At 55.0% G+C, this 19381-nt stretch overlaps 2 protein-coding genes across 6 annotated transcripts in view; one reads left to right on the forward strand and one right to left on the reverse strand.

Moving 5' to 3' along the window:
• The window catches only part of POMT2 (protein O-mannosyltransferase 2), a 44367-nt gene extending 38746 nt beyond the window's left edge, over positions 1-5621 (reverse strand). For both annotated transcript variants that reach the window (XM_043472642.1, XM_043472641.1), the window contains exon 1: positions 5071-5621. In XM_043472642.1, the coding sequence (XP_043328577.1) occupies positions 5071-5534 (464 nt within the window). In that variant the 5' untranslated portion in view covers positions 5535-5621. The remainder of the gene's footprint in view (positions 1-5070) is intronic.
• A 32-nt stretch (positions 5622-5653) lies between these two features.
• GSTZ1 (glutathione S-transferase zeta 1) lies at positions 5654-16819 on the forward strand. Of its 4 annotated transcripts, none has more exons than XM_043472646.1 (9): positions 5831-6021; positions 9127-9178; positions 10964-11031; positions 11572-11652; positions 12221-12346; positions 13563-13641; positions 14180-14232; positions 14990-15039; positions 16281-16819. In XM_043472646.1, the coding sequence occupies exons 1-9, from the start codon at positions 6007-6009 to the stop codon at positions 16405-16407; spliced, it is 651 nt and encodes a 216-aa protein (XP_043328581.1). In that variant the 5' UTR covers positions 5831-6006; the 3' UTR covers positions 16408-16819. The 4 variants fall into 4 exon arrangements, with proteins under 4 accessions (XP_043328578.1, XP_043328579.1, XP_043328581.1 ...); XM_043472645.1 differs by lacking the exon at positions 5831-6021 and adding an exon at positions 8075-8854; XM_043472643.1 differs by lacking the exon at positions 10964-11031 and having other exon boundaries at positions 5654-6021.
• The last annotated feature ends 2562 nt before the right edge of the window (positions 16820-19381 follow it).

Below are 19381 nucleotides of genomic sequence, written 5' to 3' on the forward strand. Positions count from 1 at the left end.
TGAGGAGAGGGGACTCAAGCTCAAGGTCCTGTTGGATACAGGAGCACCCTACTCAATCCCTTAGCGTTGAGGAAACAACTTGCCAGGTGCAGGAGTTACCAAAGGCGTCAAGGACTGCAGGGAGGACCAGAGCAGTGAGCACAGGGACTGAAAGAAGATGGTCCCTAAGCCCAGGGGCTCACCAGGCACAGGAAAGTACACTGGGAAGAAGTGGGGCAAACCTATCCAGGCGCTACAGGGAAGAAAGGCTTCCTCCTGCCCCCTGCATCCAGCACTGCCCAGACTCCCCACCCGGGAGCGGCGTGATCTCTAGATGGCTGTCACTGTAGCTCCTGATGCAGGCCGATTAGACTTGTTAGTTCAAAGAGCGGGGAAAGCACCCAAATTCAACTGACAGGGTCTGAGCCAAGTTCCCATCCGGGAAGGGAAGGTAAAGTGCCCTTGTGGGTGGGGCCCTTGAAACTACTGTTGAGGCTTCCACTGCTGAATGCATAGTTGTCTTTATCCTACACATGTCAAAGATTATCCCATTCAGGGACTGCTGCATAGTGAGAGGTGATCCTGTCCCCTCCCAAGGGGTCCTAGAGAAACAAGATAATCATAAAAAAGGGACATTACAGTTTTAAAGATGGAATGGGGTTGGGGGTGGGGGGTGGGACGTGGGTTCTCTATGAAAGCAATGCCATCTGCTGGACATAGGCTTCAAGTACATACCTTTTTAAAGAAGCAACTACCAACCTACTCCTAAGCTCTTGTTGAAATTAAGAGCCTGAACCATGGTCTTTGGCCTGATTGTGCTGCTTTGAAACTGTGGCTAGCAAGAAAGCGGCTCAGTAAGCCTCGTTGGTGAAATGGAAATGGTATATTCAAGAGCATAGCTGGCCTGGTCCGAGAAGCATCTTGATTTTTCAAAACCAGGTGTTAGCTGTCCCTTTGGAAGAAACTATCTTCCACTCCACTACCTGTAGCAAAGCCCCTGACTCAGTGAGGTCTTTATTCCCAAAGTTCCCTCTTAATGTTTGTGCCTGGTTTACTGATGTTTTAGCTAAACTAAAAGCAGACAGTAGCCACAGGGCAGTAGCTATCATCCAGCCCCACTGACAACTCTGGAAAGACGACTGCAGAAAGGGTTGACTGGCACAATGCACTGAATGAAAAGTCAATGCCTGTGCCTTAGATGATACTCTTAAGAAACAGACAAGTTATATTTTCACTTACTCTTAGGCTTTTGCCATTGGCCTAACCATCTGGTGGGTCACTTGGAAGGCTATATATATTAAGAAATTTAAAGATCCCCTCCTTGGAGCCAATCGTGGAAAAAAATCATTGCTGCATGTCAAGGGGACAATCTGGATCTCTCATGAAGATAGCCCCAATAAGGGCCAGTATTTTGATAAGATTGATTAGAATCAAGCTGCTGATCAAACCTGCACCATCCTGACCACTGCCATCGCTGCCAGGATACCACCTGCTGCCATCAACACACCAGGCATGGAAATACATCCACCACCACGGAGGCACAAAATAAAGGACTGTTTATTCCCAAAGCAGAGGCCATTGCTACACTGTGGAAACTTGTGCTGCCTTCCAAAAGCTGGCCTGTCGGTCCTGTCATAAAGGAAGCCACACTGCTCGGGGCACTGACCTGCCCACCCCAAGGAAACCGGCCGTATGAGGCCTGCTCCCCTCTCCAGGCTATCAGCTGCCCTGCACCTGCTGCCACTTCTCAGGCTAGTGTTGATACTGCTATTCCAGTCCAATCATCTTACTCTGGATATACCCCTGTGGCCCTTGAGCCTAAACTGCGTCATGTTTTCAGCATTTCAAACCATTTACAGTCTGACAGTGGTGCACCTTTCTTTTCTGCAATAGTCTAGTAGTCAAATTATCCAATGACATTCCACACTCCAGACCATCCACAGGTATCTGATATTATCAAGCACTGAACACTCTTCTCTACTTCCCTCACCTCCACCTGGTTCATACATCTTAGTCACGTAGTTTGGCCACCTAACTAGGTGTTTATCTCCTCTTGGCCACCACTGGGTAATGATTAGGATAAAAGAGGTGTATTATAAAAATCTATTGGAAAATTTGAGATTCTTCCTTGACTATTCCTGGGCTTGGTTTGTCTCCCTTAACAGCAAGTCCAGATCAGCCTGGGGGTGGGGGAGGGTGGAGGATTTATGGGATTCAAATTTAATTCTAGTTCAGTTACTTGGATTTTCTCGTTGGAGTGAGGTAAAAATAAAGATCACTTGGTTGAGTATACTGCTTGTGAAGTCCCTCTACAGTAGCTCATGTGGGCCAAGGTGGGAGGCATAATAAGTCTTTGTCAATTTTCTGACAGCGCCCATGGCAGAAAGGTCTGGATATTAGTAGTTCACAATAATTGGAGTAAAGGTGAAATTACAGGTACTAAGTGGGACACAGAGATTATATGGCAGTGACGGGAAAGATATAACCTTGCCACCTAGGGAAGGAACGTCTTAGGCTCCTGGAAATGTAAAGAGAAGGGAAATAATTAATGCTCTTTGCCTCCTAGGCCCAGAGTCTAGACTGCCAAAACACTATGGTACAACTAAGGCAAGTGGCAGCTGCAGATAGCAATCTGACCTGTTGCTGAATCTGTCATCCTGCTACAAAATCAGAAAAACTCATGTGGACATGGCCGGTCTTGAACTATCCTCTTGTACCTGATGATATCAACATTAAGCCCCAAGCATGGACCTCCCTTCACACGTGTGCCAAAACACAGACTGATACCGCCTTCTATCAGTATGCATGCATGCTCAGTCACTCAGTCATGTCTGACTCTTTCCAACTCCATGGACAGTGGTCCATCAGGCTCCCCTGTCCAAGGGATTTCCCAGGCAAGAATACTGTAATGGGTTGCAATTTCCTCCTCCAGGGGATCTTCCCAACCCAGGGATTGAACCCAAGTCTCCTGTGTCTCCTGCACTGGTAGGCAGATTCTTTACCACTGAGCCACCTGGAAAGTATAACTGATACAAATTCATATGCTTCTCCTACACCCTAGGGACCTTAGTGAAGTGAAGTGAAGTGAAGTGACTCAGTCGTGTCCAACTCTTTGCGACCCCATGGACTGTAGCCTACCAGGATCCTCAGTCCATGGGATTTTCCAGACAAGAATACTGGAGTGGGTTGCCATTTCCTTCTCCAGGGGATCTTCCCAACCCACGGATAGAACCCGGGTCTCCTGAATTGTAGGCAGACGCTTTACCGTCTGAGCTACCAGGGAATCCCTTAGGTTATGCCTTATATAGTGACTGAGGCTGCAACTACTCAGTGACACTCACTGCCCATGTGGTTTAACCAAATTATTGAATGGTGGTCTAAACCAAATCTGATGGTGATCCCAATAAAATTTAACAGAAAATCCTGAACTGGAGTGACATGCACCCCTTCAGGTAATATGTTAGAATGTACGGAAGAACTGGGCCATGGAATGTCTTTCCATCGGGCATGAGAATTGCTTTTTGAATGAGGGAACTCAAAATTATTGGCAACGACACCAAAAATCAGAGCTCAGCCTAAACATCTGTGTACAGACCATAATGGGAAATAGACTGGCCTTAGATTACATCCCAGCTATCTGAAATAAGACTTACTGATCCTTCCTCCCCACACCTCCACACATGCAATTCTTCCTAGGTGGGCTGAATCCAGGACCCTGGAGGGCAGAGGTTAATATCACAGGTTGGCCTCACCCTGCTGCTTTGAGTCCTGGTGAGAGCAGCCTTAATCAAGTCTTGTATGAGACAAATTAAACAGACTTGGTCCCTGCCTCTGTGAGTCAGGTTACATAGAGTAGCCAATGGAGCTGCACATGCTTATGAAGATTTGCTAAAAGCCACGACAGCTTAAAATCAAGCGATGAGCCTGTTGTGAAAGACAGTCCTCCATGGCTCCCTTGTACTTCCACACATCTCGCTGGGTATGCTCAGAATGCAGGGCCTTCACTGCACTTTACCTGGACCATTTCCCAAAGTTCTGTTTGCATCCAGCAGCCTTGGGAGATGAGATAACGTCTCTCTCTAGGACAAAAAGTATGCTTGCTTATTGCTTGCTGTAAAACAGTAAATCCCTCAGGCTTGTTCCTTAGCTGCAAGGCAACCCACTGTGTGCGCAGTCATCCATCTGAGCCCATAGCATCACCACGTGGGGCTTCCTGGCCATGAGAAATTGAATCCAACTTGCCCATATTCATCCTGCTTCCTCTGCCATGAGTAGTTAGTCTTTTGACTCTGACCCAGGAGTCTCATATATTCGGTCAACACTCATGAAATAATAACAAGCTAATTCCTTAGCTTCCAAGTGGGGTAAAACCCCATCTGTTATCTTGGTTTTTAGTCAAGGAGTTCCATTTCTACCAACCTCTACACTAACTTTCTCCTCAGTGATGCGGAGAAAACATAGAATCACTTCTTGGCCAAACAAATTAACCATTTTCAGATCCTATAAAGCTCTTTCTCCTTCCAGCGGGAGACTCTTGAAGCTTTTTAAATGAATTTGACTGCTGCAACTCAGTCCAACAAAATCTTTAAGAAAATATGTCTCTCCTCACAGGATGATCCCAGACCTGCCAGGTGGGACCCTTGTTATCACCCATGGACACACAAGTTGTTCAGGCTCCCGATAATGAGACACCCTGTTAGGAACGTTCCCCCCACCCTCTGAGGCCAGGACACCCTGCAAATTAGGAACTCGGGCTTAGGAAATTCTATACTAAGGATTTCCAATTCTCCTGGAAAAGTTCAGAGCATCTTTAAAAGTCACGTGAGGCACTGCAGAATAGTCTGCAAGACAGGAAGGCTGCTTCCTCACATACTGAGGAATCCCACTGCCACCCACCAGAGCTAAAATCTATTCCTTCTCGCGAGGGATGCACCTGGCCAGAGGCCACCCCGGCAACCTGTATGCCCCACCTCCAGGGGGCCCCACCCATCCCACTGTGAATCCCGCCCCTCCGCGACCCCGGGCCAATGAGAAGGCGCGCCCCTCCTTCCGCGTGGCCACGGTGCCCGCCCAGGCTCTACCAGCACTCACCAGATGTGTGGCGGCTGGTCCAGACGGTGGAACCGGGTGGCGAAGGACGTCAGCGTCACCAGGGCCAGCAGGGCCCACCGGCCGGCCGCCTCGAAGCGCCGCGAGCTCGGAGGAGCAGACCGTTTGGGGCTCCGCGCTGTAGCCGCCTCGGTGGTCACGTCCCGGCCCGCGGCCCGAGCCGCCTGGGACCCGCATCGGCCCTTCCGGGGGCGCAGTTCGGATCCCGCCAAGCCTCCGCCCGCGGCCGGCGGCATCCTTCCCCTCCTCAGGATGGCCCTCCGGCCCGCAGGCACGCTGTGTCTCGCGAAGCGCCCCGCCAAGAAGTCACCAGGGGGCAGCTCGGGGTGCCCTGGGAAATGTAGTTCCCTGCGCCGGCTGCGCGGCGCCGGGCCCCGGCCTCTGGGGTGGGCGGGGAGGGCGCTCGCCGCCCGGGCCGCTAGGAGGCGGCTAGTGGCGCAGAGCATGACGCGCGAGCTGCGCCGGCCCGGGGAGAAGGCGGGCTCAGGGAGCTGCGGCTCCCAGCGGCGCCGGGGCTGGGGGCGTGGCGGCGGGGCGGGCCGAGCTACCCGAGACCTTGGGGCTCATGCTCGGCCGGCCCCTTGCTTTTACCGGGACCGAAACCCAAATCCTGACGTGTTGGGGGCCGGGCCCTCGCTTCTACCCAGCTCAAAACCGAAGTCCTAACGTGTTGGGTCCGGCCCCTCACTTTTACCGAGACCAAAACCGAAGTCCTGACGTGTTGGATCCGGCCCCTCGTTTTTACCAAGACCCAAATCGAAGTTCTGACGTGTTGGGGGCCGGCCCCTCACTTTTTACTCAGACTCAAACCGAAGTTCTGACGTTTTGGGGTCCCACTGGGCCCGAATCGTCGCCGAGTCGGAGAGGCGCAGGCGCGAAGCTTCCTGATCCGGAAGGAGGGGCCGCCCGCAGCGCGAGATGCAAGTGGGGAAGGTCTGTGCCGCGTATCCCGGGCAAGGGGCCGCTGCTTAGAAACACTGTGGCGACCTGGGGCCGGGGTCAAAGGTGACCGCCTGGCTCCGCCCACAGCTCCCACAAAGACTCCCAGCAGGCCGTGCGCCGCTCGGACTCGGCTCTGCGCCTGCGCGTTGCGCTGTGGTCGGGGGTGGGAGTGGGGATTGGGCCCGAGATGTCGCGGGTTATTTCAGTCGTCCCCTCGCTTTACACTAGTCTCGCCATCCCCTAGCTCGACCCGCTGGGGCTTCCTAAGCGTCGTCTCTCTGTCTTCCCTGTTCCGCGCTCGGTCCTGCTTATATTTTCCCGGCAGTCAGCCTGACGGGTCTAACAGCAAACGGCCTTTCAGGGTTGTTTGCATTTTGAGAGCGTGCAAAGGGGAGGCGGTGGCACTTGTCATAACAATCATTTGGGGACCTTACCACTTTTAATTTGCATTTCCCAGGCCTGTCCCGAAACCACTGTATCAATCTCTCTATTAAAGACTGAAAAAAAAAAAAAAAAAGACTGAAAACAGCGATTGTAGCTCAAAGGAAGGTGGCAGGAACATTAGGTGGAATAGAACATCGCTTTGATAATAATAGACCTCCCACACCCAAATGGGAGTTTAGGACCCTTTCTCGAAAATCGTGTGTAAGAGATGGTTTAAAAATAAAATTTGCTGGAATGGTAAGAATTCATGTTTGAATTGGAAACAATTCCTCCAGGAGTGGTGATGAAATGGATATTTTACTTGCACTTAAAATTTAGCTCTGAAAATGCAAAAAGGAACACGGGATGGTTTAATCAGGTATCATAAGCGATCAGAAACCACCCTTCATTTTATCTGCCAATGGCCCGTAAGTAGGAAACGTGAGGGCTTAATGGCATTTACAGTGGTTCTGTGGTCACCCTTAGCACAGGTCAAAGGTATAACTGTAACTAGGTAAGGTGTTTCTTCAGAGATTCTAAGCTAATGTTTGGGGCTCTCTAGGGATTCTTTTGGAGCAGGCAATGGCACCACACACATTCCAGTACTCTTGCCTGGAAAACGCCATGGATGGAGGAGCCTGGTGGGCTTCTGTCCATGCGGTCGCTAAGAGTCGACAGGACTGAGCGACTTCACTTTCACTTTTCACTTTCATGCACTGGAGAAGGAAATGGCAACCCACTCCAGTGTTCTTGCCTGGAGAATCCCAGGGACGGGGGGAGCCTGGTGGGCTGCCGTCTATGGGGTCGCACAGAGTTGGACACGACTGAAGCGACTTAGCAGCAGCAGCTGCAGGGATTCTGTTGTGTTTCAGCAGTCGCTGCCTCTTGGCCCCAGGGCCCCCTCCAGCCTAACCAGGTAAGGAAAGGGAGATACCCTGGAGCAGGGTACATTTAGCTGTGGCCAGCAAACTCTTCCTCCAAGAATGCCTGCTGCCTATCACTTGGCTTTTGTCCAGAACTGTCTTCACTTTCCCCATGAAAGTTGCCTTCAGGATAGACTGGAACGCCCAGTCTCAGGAACTCACTTAGGAGGACTGGGTTCCCACTGTGTCCTCACTTGCATGGAAGGTGGAGTTGGTCATTCAAGGATGAGGAAAGCAGGGCCAGGGAGCAAGCAGCTTGGTGACCTGGTGTATGCAGAAGCAGGAGGAAACTTGGGTGAAGTGTCTATAGTCAGAGAGATGGCAGACAGGGCTGATCTGAGAAATTCTGTTGAGTTCTCTCTCATCCATAAGGCTACATATGTGTCTGCTGGAAGACTCATGAGTGCTAATTACTGGTCATTCTGTCCTGGGTTCTGCTTTGAAATGCTGGGTACCTGGAAGCACCAGAGAGACTAACTTTGAGTCCCCGAAAGTTCAGAGGTGATGTCTCACATGCTATTGCCTTCAGGGGCTTCAACAAAAATGAGAGACAGGGCCGTGGCAGATCTGAGAGGGTATGGCTTCTCTGCTGCTTCAGTCGGGTCCAACTCTGTGCGACCCCATAGATGGCAGCCCACCAGGCTCCGCCGTCCATGGGATTTTCCCGGCAAGAGTACTGGAGTGGGTTGCCATTGCCTTCTCCGATGCCTTCTCTAAAGGGGGTTATTAATTGTCTTTGGTCAGTGTGGCTACTCAGAAAACAGTCCAGTATCTCCAGACTTTTTTTTCCTTTTTAAGAAAAAACAAGCAACAGGATTTATATATACAACAATGTGATTTTTAATATTAGCAACTAATTGAAAGGTTTTTAAATACAGTATAGACCAAACAGAACACTGTGGGCTGCCAGGTTGTGACCTCAACTGTGGAGTCTATGGGCATATTCCTTGGCTTTTAATGAGATCTCTTGAGAGCATGGAGGACTGGTAGGTGGAATGTTGAAAGAAATGGGCTCCAAAGCTCAGAAAATTAGATTTCCCAATCTCTCTGCCACTGTCAGAGGTATAAAACTATCATTTTAGGGCAACCCTTTGTTTTACAGACAAGGGAGCTGAAGACTAGAGAAGGCAAGGCTCTGTGCCCAGTCATGCAAAGCTAGTTCCTGCACTGGGACCAGACCCCAAGTATGCCAGCTCCCAGCCCACTGCATCACATTAACTACTACTTCAAAACTAGGCCTCCCTGTTTGCCCAGGACACCAGACCTGGCTCCACCAGAAGCATAAGCTTCCCACAAGTTCAAGAGGCCCTTTCTGACCAGATTCAAAGTTCCCCTTATGCCTGTTTAGCCTAGCATCCCATTGGCTGGTAGTAGGATCCACCCCTTTAGGGTTCCTCCCCCTGCCCTGCAGCTCTGTGAGAGTGGACGTTCCCTGAGAGGCCAGGGGTCACCACAGCAGCATGGCTGAGTCGAGCAAGGTAAGGAAAGCATTTGCAGACTAACTTCCCCTGTGGGGAGTCTCTGGGACCTCAGGGATGCATGCAGCACAGTTGGAGTCACCACATGACCCCCAAGGCCTCTAGCCCAGATAGCTCTGAGTCTGGCCTGAATTTTGCCGATGCAGGCCTAAGGAAGGAGGCCTGGCTTGCTGGGAGCCTCCTGGCCTGGAGTTGCCTCCCCTCCAGTGGACTTCTGGAGCTGAGAACCCAGCAAGCATGGGTTAACGTGCCTCCTCGTCCTCTCTCCTCAGCCCATCCTGTATTCCTATTTCCGAAGCTCCTGCTCATGGAGAGTTCGAATCGGTAAGAGCTGTGCCTTCACTGAGAGCCAGGGTGGGGTGGAGGGAATCCTGGGTGAAAAGCTGGGGGTACCACCCCCAGCAGATCTCCTGGAGCCCTCAGCCTTGAAGGCATGTCTACCTTGGAAAGCCAACAAGAGGAAGGAACGGGCTGTTTTTCCTCTTGGACCCGCTACCTCTCCCATACTGCTCTCCAAAGCCCCATAGCAACCATGCTTCAGGCAACCTCAGAGAACTCAGAGGTCCTTGGCAACTGGCAGAGAACAGCTGGCATTCCTCACTTCTTATTTGATCTGGCAAATTAAACAGAACTGGCCAGTGTCAACCCCAGAGGCCTCAGGGAAGGAGAAACCAGGGCCCCTCTAGTGCAGCCCTCATCTGACCCTTCTCTCCCTCAGCTTCACTCAGCCCTCGGCCAAGCTGAGAGTCACAGGCTCTTGCCGAGAGAGAATGGTGCTGAGTGCTTTTGTGCCCTTGACTCCATTTAAACCTGAACAACCCTAGGAGGGAGGTATTGTTGGTGTCACCATTGTACCGGTGGGAAAACGGGCACAGGGAGGTTGCCCAAGGGGATTTGCCCAAGGTCATGTAGCTACTAAGGGGCGGAGCTGGAATTTGACCCAGCTAGTCTGACTCCAGAGTCCATGTTCTTTCCTACCCTGGGCTGCCCATCAGCTGGGCAAACGGGCACAGAGGCTCATGAAGTTACCTGCCCAAGGCCGCGTGGCTAGTGGGTGAACATGATGACATTTGAATCCAGGCAGCCTGCTGCCAGGAGCCCGGTCCTGACTGCGAAGCCATCCTCCATGACCTCCTCTTCCCATGGGCCCCTGGTATTTGCTAGACTCGGTGGGCAAGAGCACTGGGCTGCCCGAGGACACGTTCCTTGATGAAGACGCCCTCCCTGGCCCAGAGCTTCTGCCCTGGCTGGGCCAGACTGGCAGCGTGGGCGCTGTCTCTGTGGGTCCGGTGTGCCTTGGCCTCCGGCCCGGCCCCGACCACGCTCACCCTCCAGGGTGGAGGTGACCACAGCTGACGGAGACCAGTGTCCTCCAGGCTCTCTGCAGACTGTGACATGCCTCACCTTCCTCCCCTCATTCCTTTGTCTGATGCCGGCCATCGCCGTATTTTAATGCACAAGTGTGCACACTTACACAGCCTCCTCCACTGCAGTTGACTGCTTTACCCTCACTTTGCTGGGAGGGGTGGTGGGGAGTGGGGAGACATCAGAGGAGGAGAGGAAATCCAGCCACTGGGAGTCCCAGCTATGCCGCGCTGAGACCACCAGAGAGTCCTGGCACCCTACTAGGAATCTGCAGTCAACAGCCTGGAGAATGGAGAGAATGGATTAGAAAGGGCTTCCTCTCTAAATGGAACCAGAGTGTCGTTGGTCCACTTGGGCCCTGCCTGGTCACTGAACGGCTTCCCTCAGCCCTCACTCAGATGGCCTTGGCCAGGGGAATGAGTGCGTGTCTCCAGCACATCAGCCCTGCTTGCCGCTGGGTGAGGCCCTGCAGGGGGCAGAGATGATGGGGACACTTCCCTGCTGTCCTCCAGGGGCCCACAGCATGGGGGCACAAGCACTCCCCAGGGGCACAGTGAGCCAAGGAGGAAGAGAGGCAGAGGGTCAAGGTCCTGGGGTAGCAGAGCAGGTGCTGGTCAAGGGAGATGGGAAGCAGGGTCCAGGACTTCCCCGAGTGGTGCAGAGAAAGAAGATTCCATCTCCCTGGTCGCCCTGGGGAATGTGGTTGGAGGTGGTCACCTGACCGCTGTCTGCCATCTCTCATAGCTCTGGCCTTGAAAAACATTGACTATGAGACAGTAGCCGTCAACCTCATAAAGGATGGGGGCCAGCAGGTAAGGAGGCCGCCCCCCAGCCACGATGTAAGAGACAGAGGCCTCGGAGAGGGGCCCAGCAGGGGATGCAGCCTTCTGCCCACGAGAGGGGAACCCTGTAGCCCTGTGCCCTGCAGTCCCCACGGCCGGAGGAGGCTGCTGGCTCTCCCTCGTGGGACAGGGCGGCAGGCTGTGCAGCAGCTGCCTGGGCCACGGGAGGCCCAGGTTCCAGATGCCATACCACAGCACGCTCCAGGAGGCCGGGTGCTGAGCCGGTCCTTGCCCCACGGTGAACCCTGCGATGTGCCTTGGTGGCCACATACGAGATGCAGGGACAAGCACACAGCCAGGCCATCAGGACAAAGCCTGTGTCTCAGCTGCCACTGGGCTTCGGGATTCTGCACAGAGTCCCCCAGGTGTCACCCTGGGGCTCAGAGCCAGGGCCTTCCCCAGGGGAGGGGGGTGCAGGTGGGCAGTAGGCTGGGGGCTTCCTGCTTGCTCCGCTCTGCTTTAGCTGACTCAGGCCAGGCCACCCAGTCCACCAGAGCCTCGTCTCCACAGTTCTCTGAAGAATTCCAGGCCCTGAATCCCATGAAGCAGGTGCCAGCCCTGAAAATTGATGGAATCACCATTAGCCAGTCCGTGAGTGGAAGCTTTGGGAGACCCCACATGAGTATGGGGCCTGGACAAGAAGACCTCAGAGCCCTTCCTTACCTGTGTCTACGCAAGGCGCCCAGCTCTTAGGAGGGACACGGGAGGGAGGTTGCCCGCTTGCTTTGGGAAGTGAGGAGACTTAAGCATAGGGGGAAGCCCATGCTCTGTAGGACAAGGGTTGAAAATGAGCTCATCCTCCTGGGGAGCCGCTTGGCTTCACGGGGCTCGAGGGGAGGATGGTAAGAAGGGTAAAAAAGGTGGGGTGGTGATTTGGGCTTCCCCAGGTGGCACTAGTGGTAACCTGCCTGCCAACACAGGAGACGCAAGAAACCTGGGTTCGATCCCTGGGTTGGGAAGATCCCCTGGAGAAGGGCATGGCAACCCACTCCAGTATTCCTGCCTGGAGAATCCCACGGACAGAGGAGCCTGGCGGGCTGCAGTCCGTGGGGTCACGAAGAGTCGGACATGACTGAGCGACACAATGCAGTGTTGGGAGTGGAGGAGGAAGAATCGGCCGCCCCCTCTGGTCCCTGTCTCACTGCTCCCCTCTGGACAGCTGGCTATCATCGAGTATCTGGAGGAGACCCGGCCCACGCCACGACTCCTGCCTCGGGACCCGAGGAAGAGGGCCCAGGTGCGCATGGTGTCTGACCTCATCGCCAGCGGCATCCAGCCCCTGCAGGTGCGGCTCCTGTGTGTGTGGGCTCCCTCCCTACCCTTGCTCCTGCGAGCCCACCCTGCAGCACCCAGCTCGTCAGTGGGCAGGGGCTGGGGGCAGGAGGATAGAGGGGACCTCAGGGACTTGGCTCCAGACTGTGGGGCAGAGGGAGGAGGGGAGCCAGAAAACACCCATCCCCCAGGGACCCAGCAGTATTCCGAGATGCCCCAGGTTTCCAAGGACACCTCCAGAGGCACCACCTCCCTCCGAGGTGGGAAAGGGCAAGGAGGCAGGGAGAGGTGAGCCACCCAGGCCCTGCCTCCACCCAGAGCAGCCTCCCTTTCACCTGTTCTGTGTCATAGACTGGGATTCGCCTCAGATTTTTTTTTTTTTTTTAATTTTTCACTGGTAGAACAGAAAAGTGCTAAAAGAGTTCATCTATTAAAAAAAAAAAATTCATCTGTGCTAACCCCTGACTTTGCAAAAAAGAAAATAGCCCAGAAAGGTGGAGTGACTTTGCAAATAGGAAAATAGCCCAGGGCTTCCCTTGTGGCTCAGCTGGTAAAGAATCTGCCTGCAATGTGGGAGATCTGGGTTCGATTCCCTAGGTTGCGAAGATTCCCTGCAGAAGGAAAAGGCTACCCATTCCAGTATTCTGGCCTAGAGAATTCCATGGACTGTATAGTCTCAAAGATCAAAAAACAGAAAACAGCCCAGAAAGATGGGGTGACTTTGCAGAGTCACTGTAAGTGCGACAGACCCCTGACTGTGCACCTGTGCCCCCTTGTTGCTTTCTTTTGTTTTTTTTTTTTTAAGAAAGGAGGTTGGAACAGACAGATATACAGATCTCCTGAAAGCTAGTCCTGTGTGCCTCCCCCGTCCTGCCCCCAACCCTGTATCAACCCCCCTCCTCACAAAGGACCATGTCCTGGAGAAGCACTGGATGCAAGGGAGAGAGGCCTTGGGTTGCACCCCCCCACCTTCCACGTCTCTACCGGAGTCACAGGCTCCCAGACTGCAGGGGCCTCTAAGGCAGCCTGAGAAGGTGGCCCCCAGGCTCGTCACCTCCCTTCCACCCCGGAGGCCAGATGTGGGAAAGGAAAGCTCACGGGGTCCAGGGTAGGACAGGTATACAGTCAAGGGCCACATGGGAACTGGGCTTGCTTGAGGGGCCTTGGCGGAGTGGGTGGGCTCAGGCTGGCTCCCAGAGCTAACCCCTGATTTTCCTTGGGCCACACAGAACCTGTCTGTCCTGAAGCAGGTGGGACAGGAGAACCAGCTGACCTGGGCCCAGCAGGCCATCACTTCTGGCTTTAACGGTGAGTCCCTGCTCCTGTGAGCTGCCCCCAGTGACCTCTCAGAGAAACGGCCCTCACACCCGGGGCCCCGGGTATCTGCAGCAACCTCCCAGGCCCTTTGGCCTTGACTGTGGTGGCATGGATGGGCAGGGCCGAGGGGGCAGCAGGTTGGGCAGCAACCAAACCTGACCCGAACCCCTGGTACTTCTGGGAGCCTCACGCCCGAGGCCCTTGGAAGGTGGGTGGCCCAGCTTCTGCCCCACTGTCCACTGCGGGCAGGAAGCCAAGGCCTGCAAAGCGCCCGCCCCGCAGCGTGAGAACCGCTGCCGTGGCATCTTGTCCTCTCATGGGAGGGGGCGGTAGCTGCACTTGCCAAGGGCAGGCACCCCCACACCCCGTCACCCGTCTCCAGGCCCGATGGCCGCATTCCCTCCCGCACACACTCCAGCCTTGCCACTCAAGACAGCTGCCCGTGTCATAGCTATGGATGCCAAAGCCAGAAAGGCAGAGCTCCCCTTTCTGTGCCCAGAGTGAGAGTTGCCGTGTTGCCTCCCCACAGCTCTGGAGCAGATCCTGCAGAGCTCGGCCGGGAGGTACTGTGTGGGGGACGAGGTAAGCCCCTCCCCGGGCCTGCCCTCAGCCCGCCTCAGGCTGCCACCGTCTCCCCCTGAGACTCAGCCGCTTCCCTCCAGCCCGGGGCAGGCTCGGCCTCCAGAGCTGCCCGAGGAGGCAGCTGCGGTGGGCGTGGGGAGGGTGCCCTCTGTGCTAAGCAGAAGTTGGCTCACGGGGCGCTCCTCGGGTCCCCTTGGTCGGCTGCCTCAAGAGGAAGTGAGTTTCTCGTTCCTCAAGGTATTCAAGTCGAAGACCTCGTCTCCGAAATGCAGAGGCAGTCCTGCGTTTCATGAGGGATTAGACTAGACAGTGTCTCCATTCCCTTCCAGTGACAGGATTCTAGGGTTCAGGTGCCCTTGGCTAGTACAGGCTGAGAGGCCCTGGCCCTGTGGTAATTCTGGTTCCCAAGCGCCCCCCCACCCGGACCCAGAGGCTTCCGTCCCTGCCGGGAGCCCTCCCTACATGCCGGTGGAGGCGGTGGTTTTTAATGAGGACAGGACCGTCCACTGAGGCAGGCAGGCCTTCTCTGGCTACCCACAGAGCTGGTTGTCAGGGCAGCTGGAGCGTAGCCGGGAGAAGCGCTTCTGCCCAAGGGACAGACCCCTCCCGGCCCACGGGAGACAGGCAGGGGAGGGCGGCCTGGGGTGGGGAGAAGAGCCGGAGGCAGATGGCCGTGTCAGGGGCCAGCACCCGGTACTGGCACCGGCGTGAGTCCGGGGTGTGCCCCCTGATGCAAGCCCCCCGACCCTCTTTGCAGGTGTCCATGGCTGACCTCTGCTTAGCGCCTCAGGTGGCGAATGCTGACAGGTAAGGGCGCGCCGCAGCACCCTTTCTCCTCCTCCTGGCTGCTCGCCTCAGAACACCCAGCTTCCTCCTACCGTCAGGCCCTGACTTCATCTACTGAGGCGACATCTCATGCAGACTCTCCCTGACTGGCCAAGGTCCCCGCCCCGTGCCAGGCCTCAGCAGCCACTCTGGCCCGTAGGAGACGGCCAGAAGAAGCCGGTGTACCACCGTTGCCATGCCCGCCGCAGCCCGGGGGATACCTCGTAGTCCCTGCCCCCAAGAGGGGGTGCCCCACCCCGTGGACACCCCTGAAGGAGACCCTCTGAGAGCCTGCTCTCCCCCCTGTGGTGTGTCTGTGCCCAGCGGTGAGCTCTGCTTTCCTCCCATCGGCCCTTCAGGAAGGCCCAGACCTGTCTGTGGAAGGCATCATGCTGAACACTGCTCTGTGTGTGTGTGTGTGCGTGTGAGCGCGCACATGCACACGCATGTGCTCAGTTGCTCAGCCATGCCTGACTCTTTGAGACCCCATGGACTGTAGCCCATCAGGCTCCTCTGTCTGTGGGATTCTCCCGGCAGAAATACTGGAGCAGGTTGCCATTTCCTACGCCAGGGACTGTTATGGGCATGGAAACACTTAACAAGAATGTTGTAGACACATTCCTTCCCCTTAAGCTGCCGCTGCTGCTGCTAAGTCACTTCAGTTGTGTCTGACTCTGTGTGACCCCATAGACGGCAGCCCACTGCTCCCCTGTCCCTGGGATTCTCCAGGCAAGAACACTGGAGTGGGTTGCCATTTCCTTCTCCAATGCATGAGAGTGAAAAGTGAAAGGGAAGTCGCTCAGTCGTGTCCGACTCCTAGTGATCCCATGGACTGCAGCCTAACAGGCTCCTCCGTCCATGGGATTTTCCAGGCAAGAGTACTGGAGTGGGGTGCCATTGCCTTCTCCACCCTCCCCTCCAGAAGCTCATGAAATGATGGGGAGATAATCTGTATATGAATGCCCAGCACCAGCCTTACACATACAAGTGGTGTAGACTGCCACGGCCTGGAGTAGGAACAGTGGATGGTACCGCAGGAGACCTGCCCCTCCCCAGAGAGCTCCCGGTGAACAGAGACCCCACCCAGCAGGGCCACCTTCCTAGGCCTGCACCAGCCAGCCCCGGGGGCTTCATCCAGCCCTGCCTCTGTGCTTACCCCCGCCCGCCACCCACAGGCTGTGCCCCTGCAGACCTCGGCTTAGATGGATGTTTCTCTGCCGCAGGTTCAAGGTGGACCTCACTCCCTACCCCACCATCAGCCGCATCAACAAGTCACTGCTGGCCTTGGAGGCCTTCCACGTGTCTCACCCCTGTCGGCAGCCGGATACACCCCCCGAGCTGAGGGCCTAGCTCTCAAACTGTGCCCCACTGGTGCGGGGGCGGGGGGTGGGGAGGGGTGCAGGGGGAGACACTGCCTGGGCTGAACTGGCCTGGAAATGAACGAGCCCCAACTGCAGAGAAGCGGAAGACCTGAACCCTCGCACTGGCTCTGCCTTCCTGCCGGACCGCTGTCTGCCTCAGCCCCTTTGTCTGTCGCCCGTGGGCAGGGTGGAGTGGGAGGACGTGGGAGCAGGTAAGGCAGGCAATTACCTGGTGTCTGGGTCCCAGGCAGTCAGGAGGATGAAGTGAATGTAGACTGAAATGTCTGGCCAGTTTACCAGAGCCATGAGGAAGTCTGAGCGCGTCTTCCATCTCCTCGACTGTTAACTGACTTCCAAGACGGCCCACCCTGGAATCTGATCATTAAACTAAAGCTCAGGCCTCCGCGTTGTATCACTTAAAGCTGAGCTGGGTTCCAGAGGGTGAACCCTCTTCCTGGCTGGAATCCCCCTGCGTCTGGACCAGGAGAGAGAGTCAGCCAGCCATTTGCCCGCCCCCTGTGGTTGGCCTGGCCCAAGGGCCAGGAAGAGAAATAAGCCCCAAAGCCTTCCTGAGAGAGTCAGACAAGACCCAGGGGAGAACAGGTATGAGAAGCAGGAGAGAAAGCATCCTGTGACCAGCTGAGCGCCCAGGGCTGAGAGTGGTACCACTTCTAAGGCTCTCTCAGCCAAGTCCCTCATCTTCAGGGGCGGTGTTCTCTGGACCAGCCCCAGGGTTAGGTACTTAGGATACATCCCATTGTGAATGGTCTTGGGAGCTCAGGCAGGCTCCTCCGTGGGCAGTTTAAACAGCCTCCAACAGGTGAGCTCAGAAGACCAACCTGTAACAGCTTACCTTGGGCTGCCCTGGAGCAGGCCCCCAAGCCTGGCAGTGAGCCGCCAGAACCAGGATCACCTCTAGACAGAGGTACTGTGGGGAGATTGGGGTCACTTCTGGGAGAGAAACAAGATGACTTGTATATCCCATACCTGAGATTTCACTTCCCCTGTGTAACTGAGGTTTAAACGGGGAATTAAGATATATGTGTCCAGTCCAAATGGAAGTCACCTCTCTCAGCCATGAGTCTCTTTTCTTTTTAAATATTTACTTTTAGTTATTTACTTATTTGGCTGTGCCAGGTCTTGCTCGCAGCATGTGGGATCTTTAGTTGCGGACTGTTCACTCTTAGTTGCAGCCATGTGGGATCTAGTTCCCTGACCCAGGATCAAACCTGGGCCCCTGCATTGGGAGCTCGGAGTCTTAGCCCCTGGGCCACCAGAGAAGTCCCCGTGAGCCCCTTTTCTTGAGCTCCAATCGCAGGGCACCTAGCTCTTCCCTCTCGCCCTGGGCTCCTTGACGGCATCTTTTCTCTTAGATGACTGGGGTTCCAGGCTCTCCAGTGACCAAGGTGGGCCACTCTGGTCCCAAAGCGAGTTTGTGCCGGTGGAGACAGGAAGGGAGATGAGACCCAGCCGTGGAGAGGGAGGCTGTGCATGTCCTGCTCTGCTGCTGTCTGGGCCCTTTTCCCCAGACTGCTCCAGACTTGCCTGGCTGCATCAGGCTCCCCTGGGCTCTCTCCAAGAAACCTTGAGATCAGAGACTAATCTCAACTTGTGGATCTGTAACAGTCACCTGACTTGGACTTTGAAGGTGATTCAAGCTCGGGTGGATTTTAGAGGGCCCGAGCTCAGGGGAGAGTGGGGGCCCTCCACTTCAGGCTGCGCTCCCCGGCCGTGCAGAAAGAGTGGGGTCTGCAAGGACCAGCGGGCGAGCGGCAGGGGCGAGGCTTGGCCAGATAGGGTGCTGCCGCCACCTCCCCAGATCAAGGCAACAGCTGGCTCTGCCTGTCACTCACAGGTGCCTTCAGGAGCCCAAATAATCCAAAGTGATTGCACGGCTGGGGTTACCAGGTCCTCCCACCCCTCCATCCTCCCAGCCTGTTTGCAGGCGACAGAGAAGCCCAAGAGACTTCTGGGAAGTGCGGGCACCAGACAGAACCCACGTCTAGGACAAGGCTCCAGACGCAGAGACAAGCTGAGACCACTCCCCTGATCTGAACAATTCCACAGGGAACTTGGTATAACAAGCCGGGTGGGCTGGGGTTCCTCCTAGAAAGAAACTAGCTGGTGGCTGTCCTGCTCCAGCTGCTAATGGACTTCCCCCTCCTTCCACTGAGTCTGCAAGCATGTGGTGAGCCTTCCCACCGCCACGGGCTGGGGGCTGGGGGCTGGGGGCTGTGGCTGTGTGGCTGGATAAGGCAGCTGCAGCCCCCACTCTTGCTGAGCTTATGCCTGCCCACTGACTTCTGGACATTCACCTGTCCAGCTGTCACTCCGCCGCCCAAACATCATGCCTGTCTGCTTGTATGTCTGATCTGGGATAATGTCCAAGAGCTGATGTATTTCAACTCATGTCTCCTCCTGGACAGGCAGCACAATATTAACCTGTCTGGGACTTCCCTGGAGGTCCAGAGGTTAGGACTCTGTGCTGCCGATCCAGCAGGGGAAAGAGTTCGATCCCTGGTCAGGAAACTAAGGTCCCACATGCTGCAGTGCAGTAAAAAAAAAAAAAAAAAAATTAACCTGTTTAACCTAGGGCCTCCATCAGCCATCCTAAAACTGGTGACCAAAGCCAAATGGATTTTAAGGAAATCTAAATGAGGTAAAGAGGCAATACAGCCTCCGTTATCAAGCATTTGTAGAAACCATCCTCATGCACAAAACTCACTTTGATATTTTTCTCATAGTTCTGGTCCTCTCCAGTTCAACACGAATTTTCTGACACGTGTTGTGAGGTGAACACCAGCAGTGGGTGGGGGAGGGTAGAGATCAAACACTGTGACTTTTCCTCTGGGCTCAGCGAGATCCATGGAGTCGTGACATTTCTAAGGCCCTTCTTTTGTCTGCTGGTTTTCCCCGAGCTCAGACAAACCTGTTCTTCCCCACAAAAACAGTTGTGTCTAAGC

The sequence above is a fragment of the Cervus canadensis genome, chromosome 6 (assembly GCF_019320065.1).
Source record: "Cervus canadensis isolate Bull #8, Minnesota chromosome 6, ASM1932006v1, whole genome shotgun sequence".
Taxonomy (NCBI): domain Eukaryota; kingdom Metazoa; phylum Chordata; class Mammalia; order Artiodactyla; family Cervidae; genus Cervus; species Cervus canadensis.

What these genes read in the sequence shown, in the direction of transcription:
- GSTZ1 (XM_043472643.1), top strand. Translation starts at nt 5,654, where the DNA reads ATGCTCGGCCGGCCCCTTGCTTTTACCGGGACCGAAACCCAAATCCTG. An exon ending in CTCATGGAGAGTTCGAATCG is followed by an intron (nt 9,179 to 11,571) that starts GTAAGAGCTGTG and finishes TCGTCTCCACAG; the next exon opens with TTCTCTGAAGAATTCCAGGC. An exon ending in GCGGCATCCAGCCCCTGCAG is followed by an intron (nt 12,347 to 13,562) that starts GTGCGGCTCCTG and finishes TGGGCCACACAG; the next exon opens with AACCTGTCTGTCCTGAAGCA.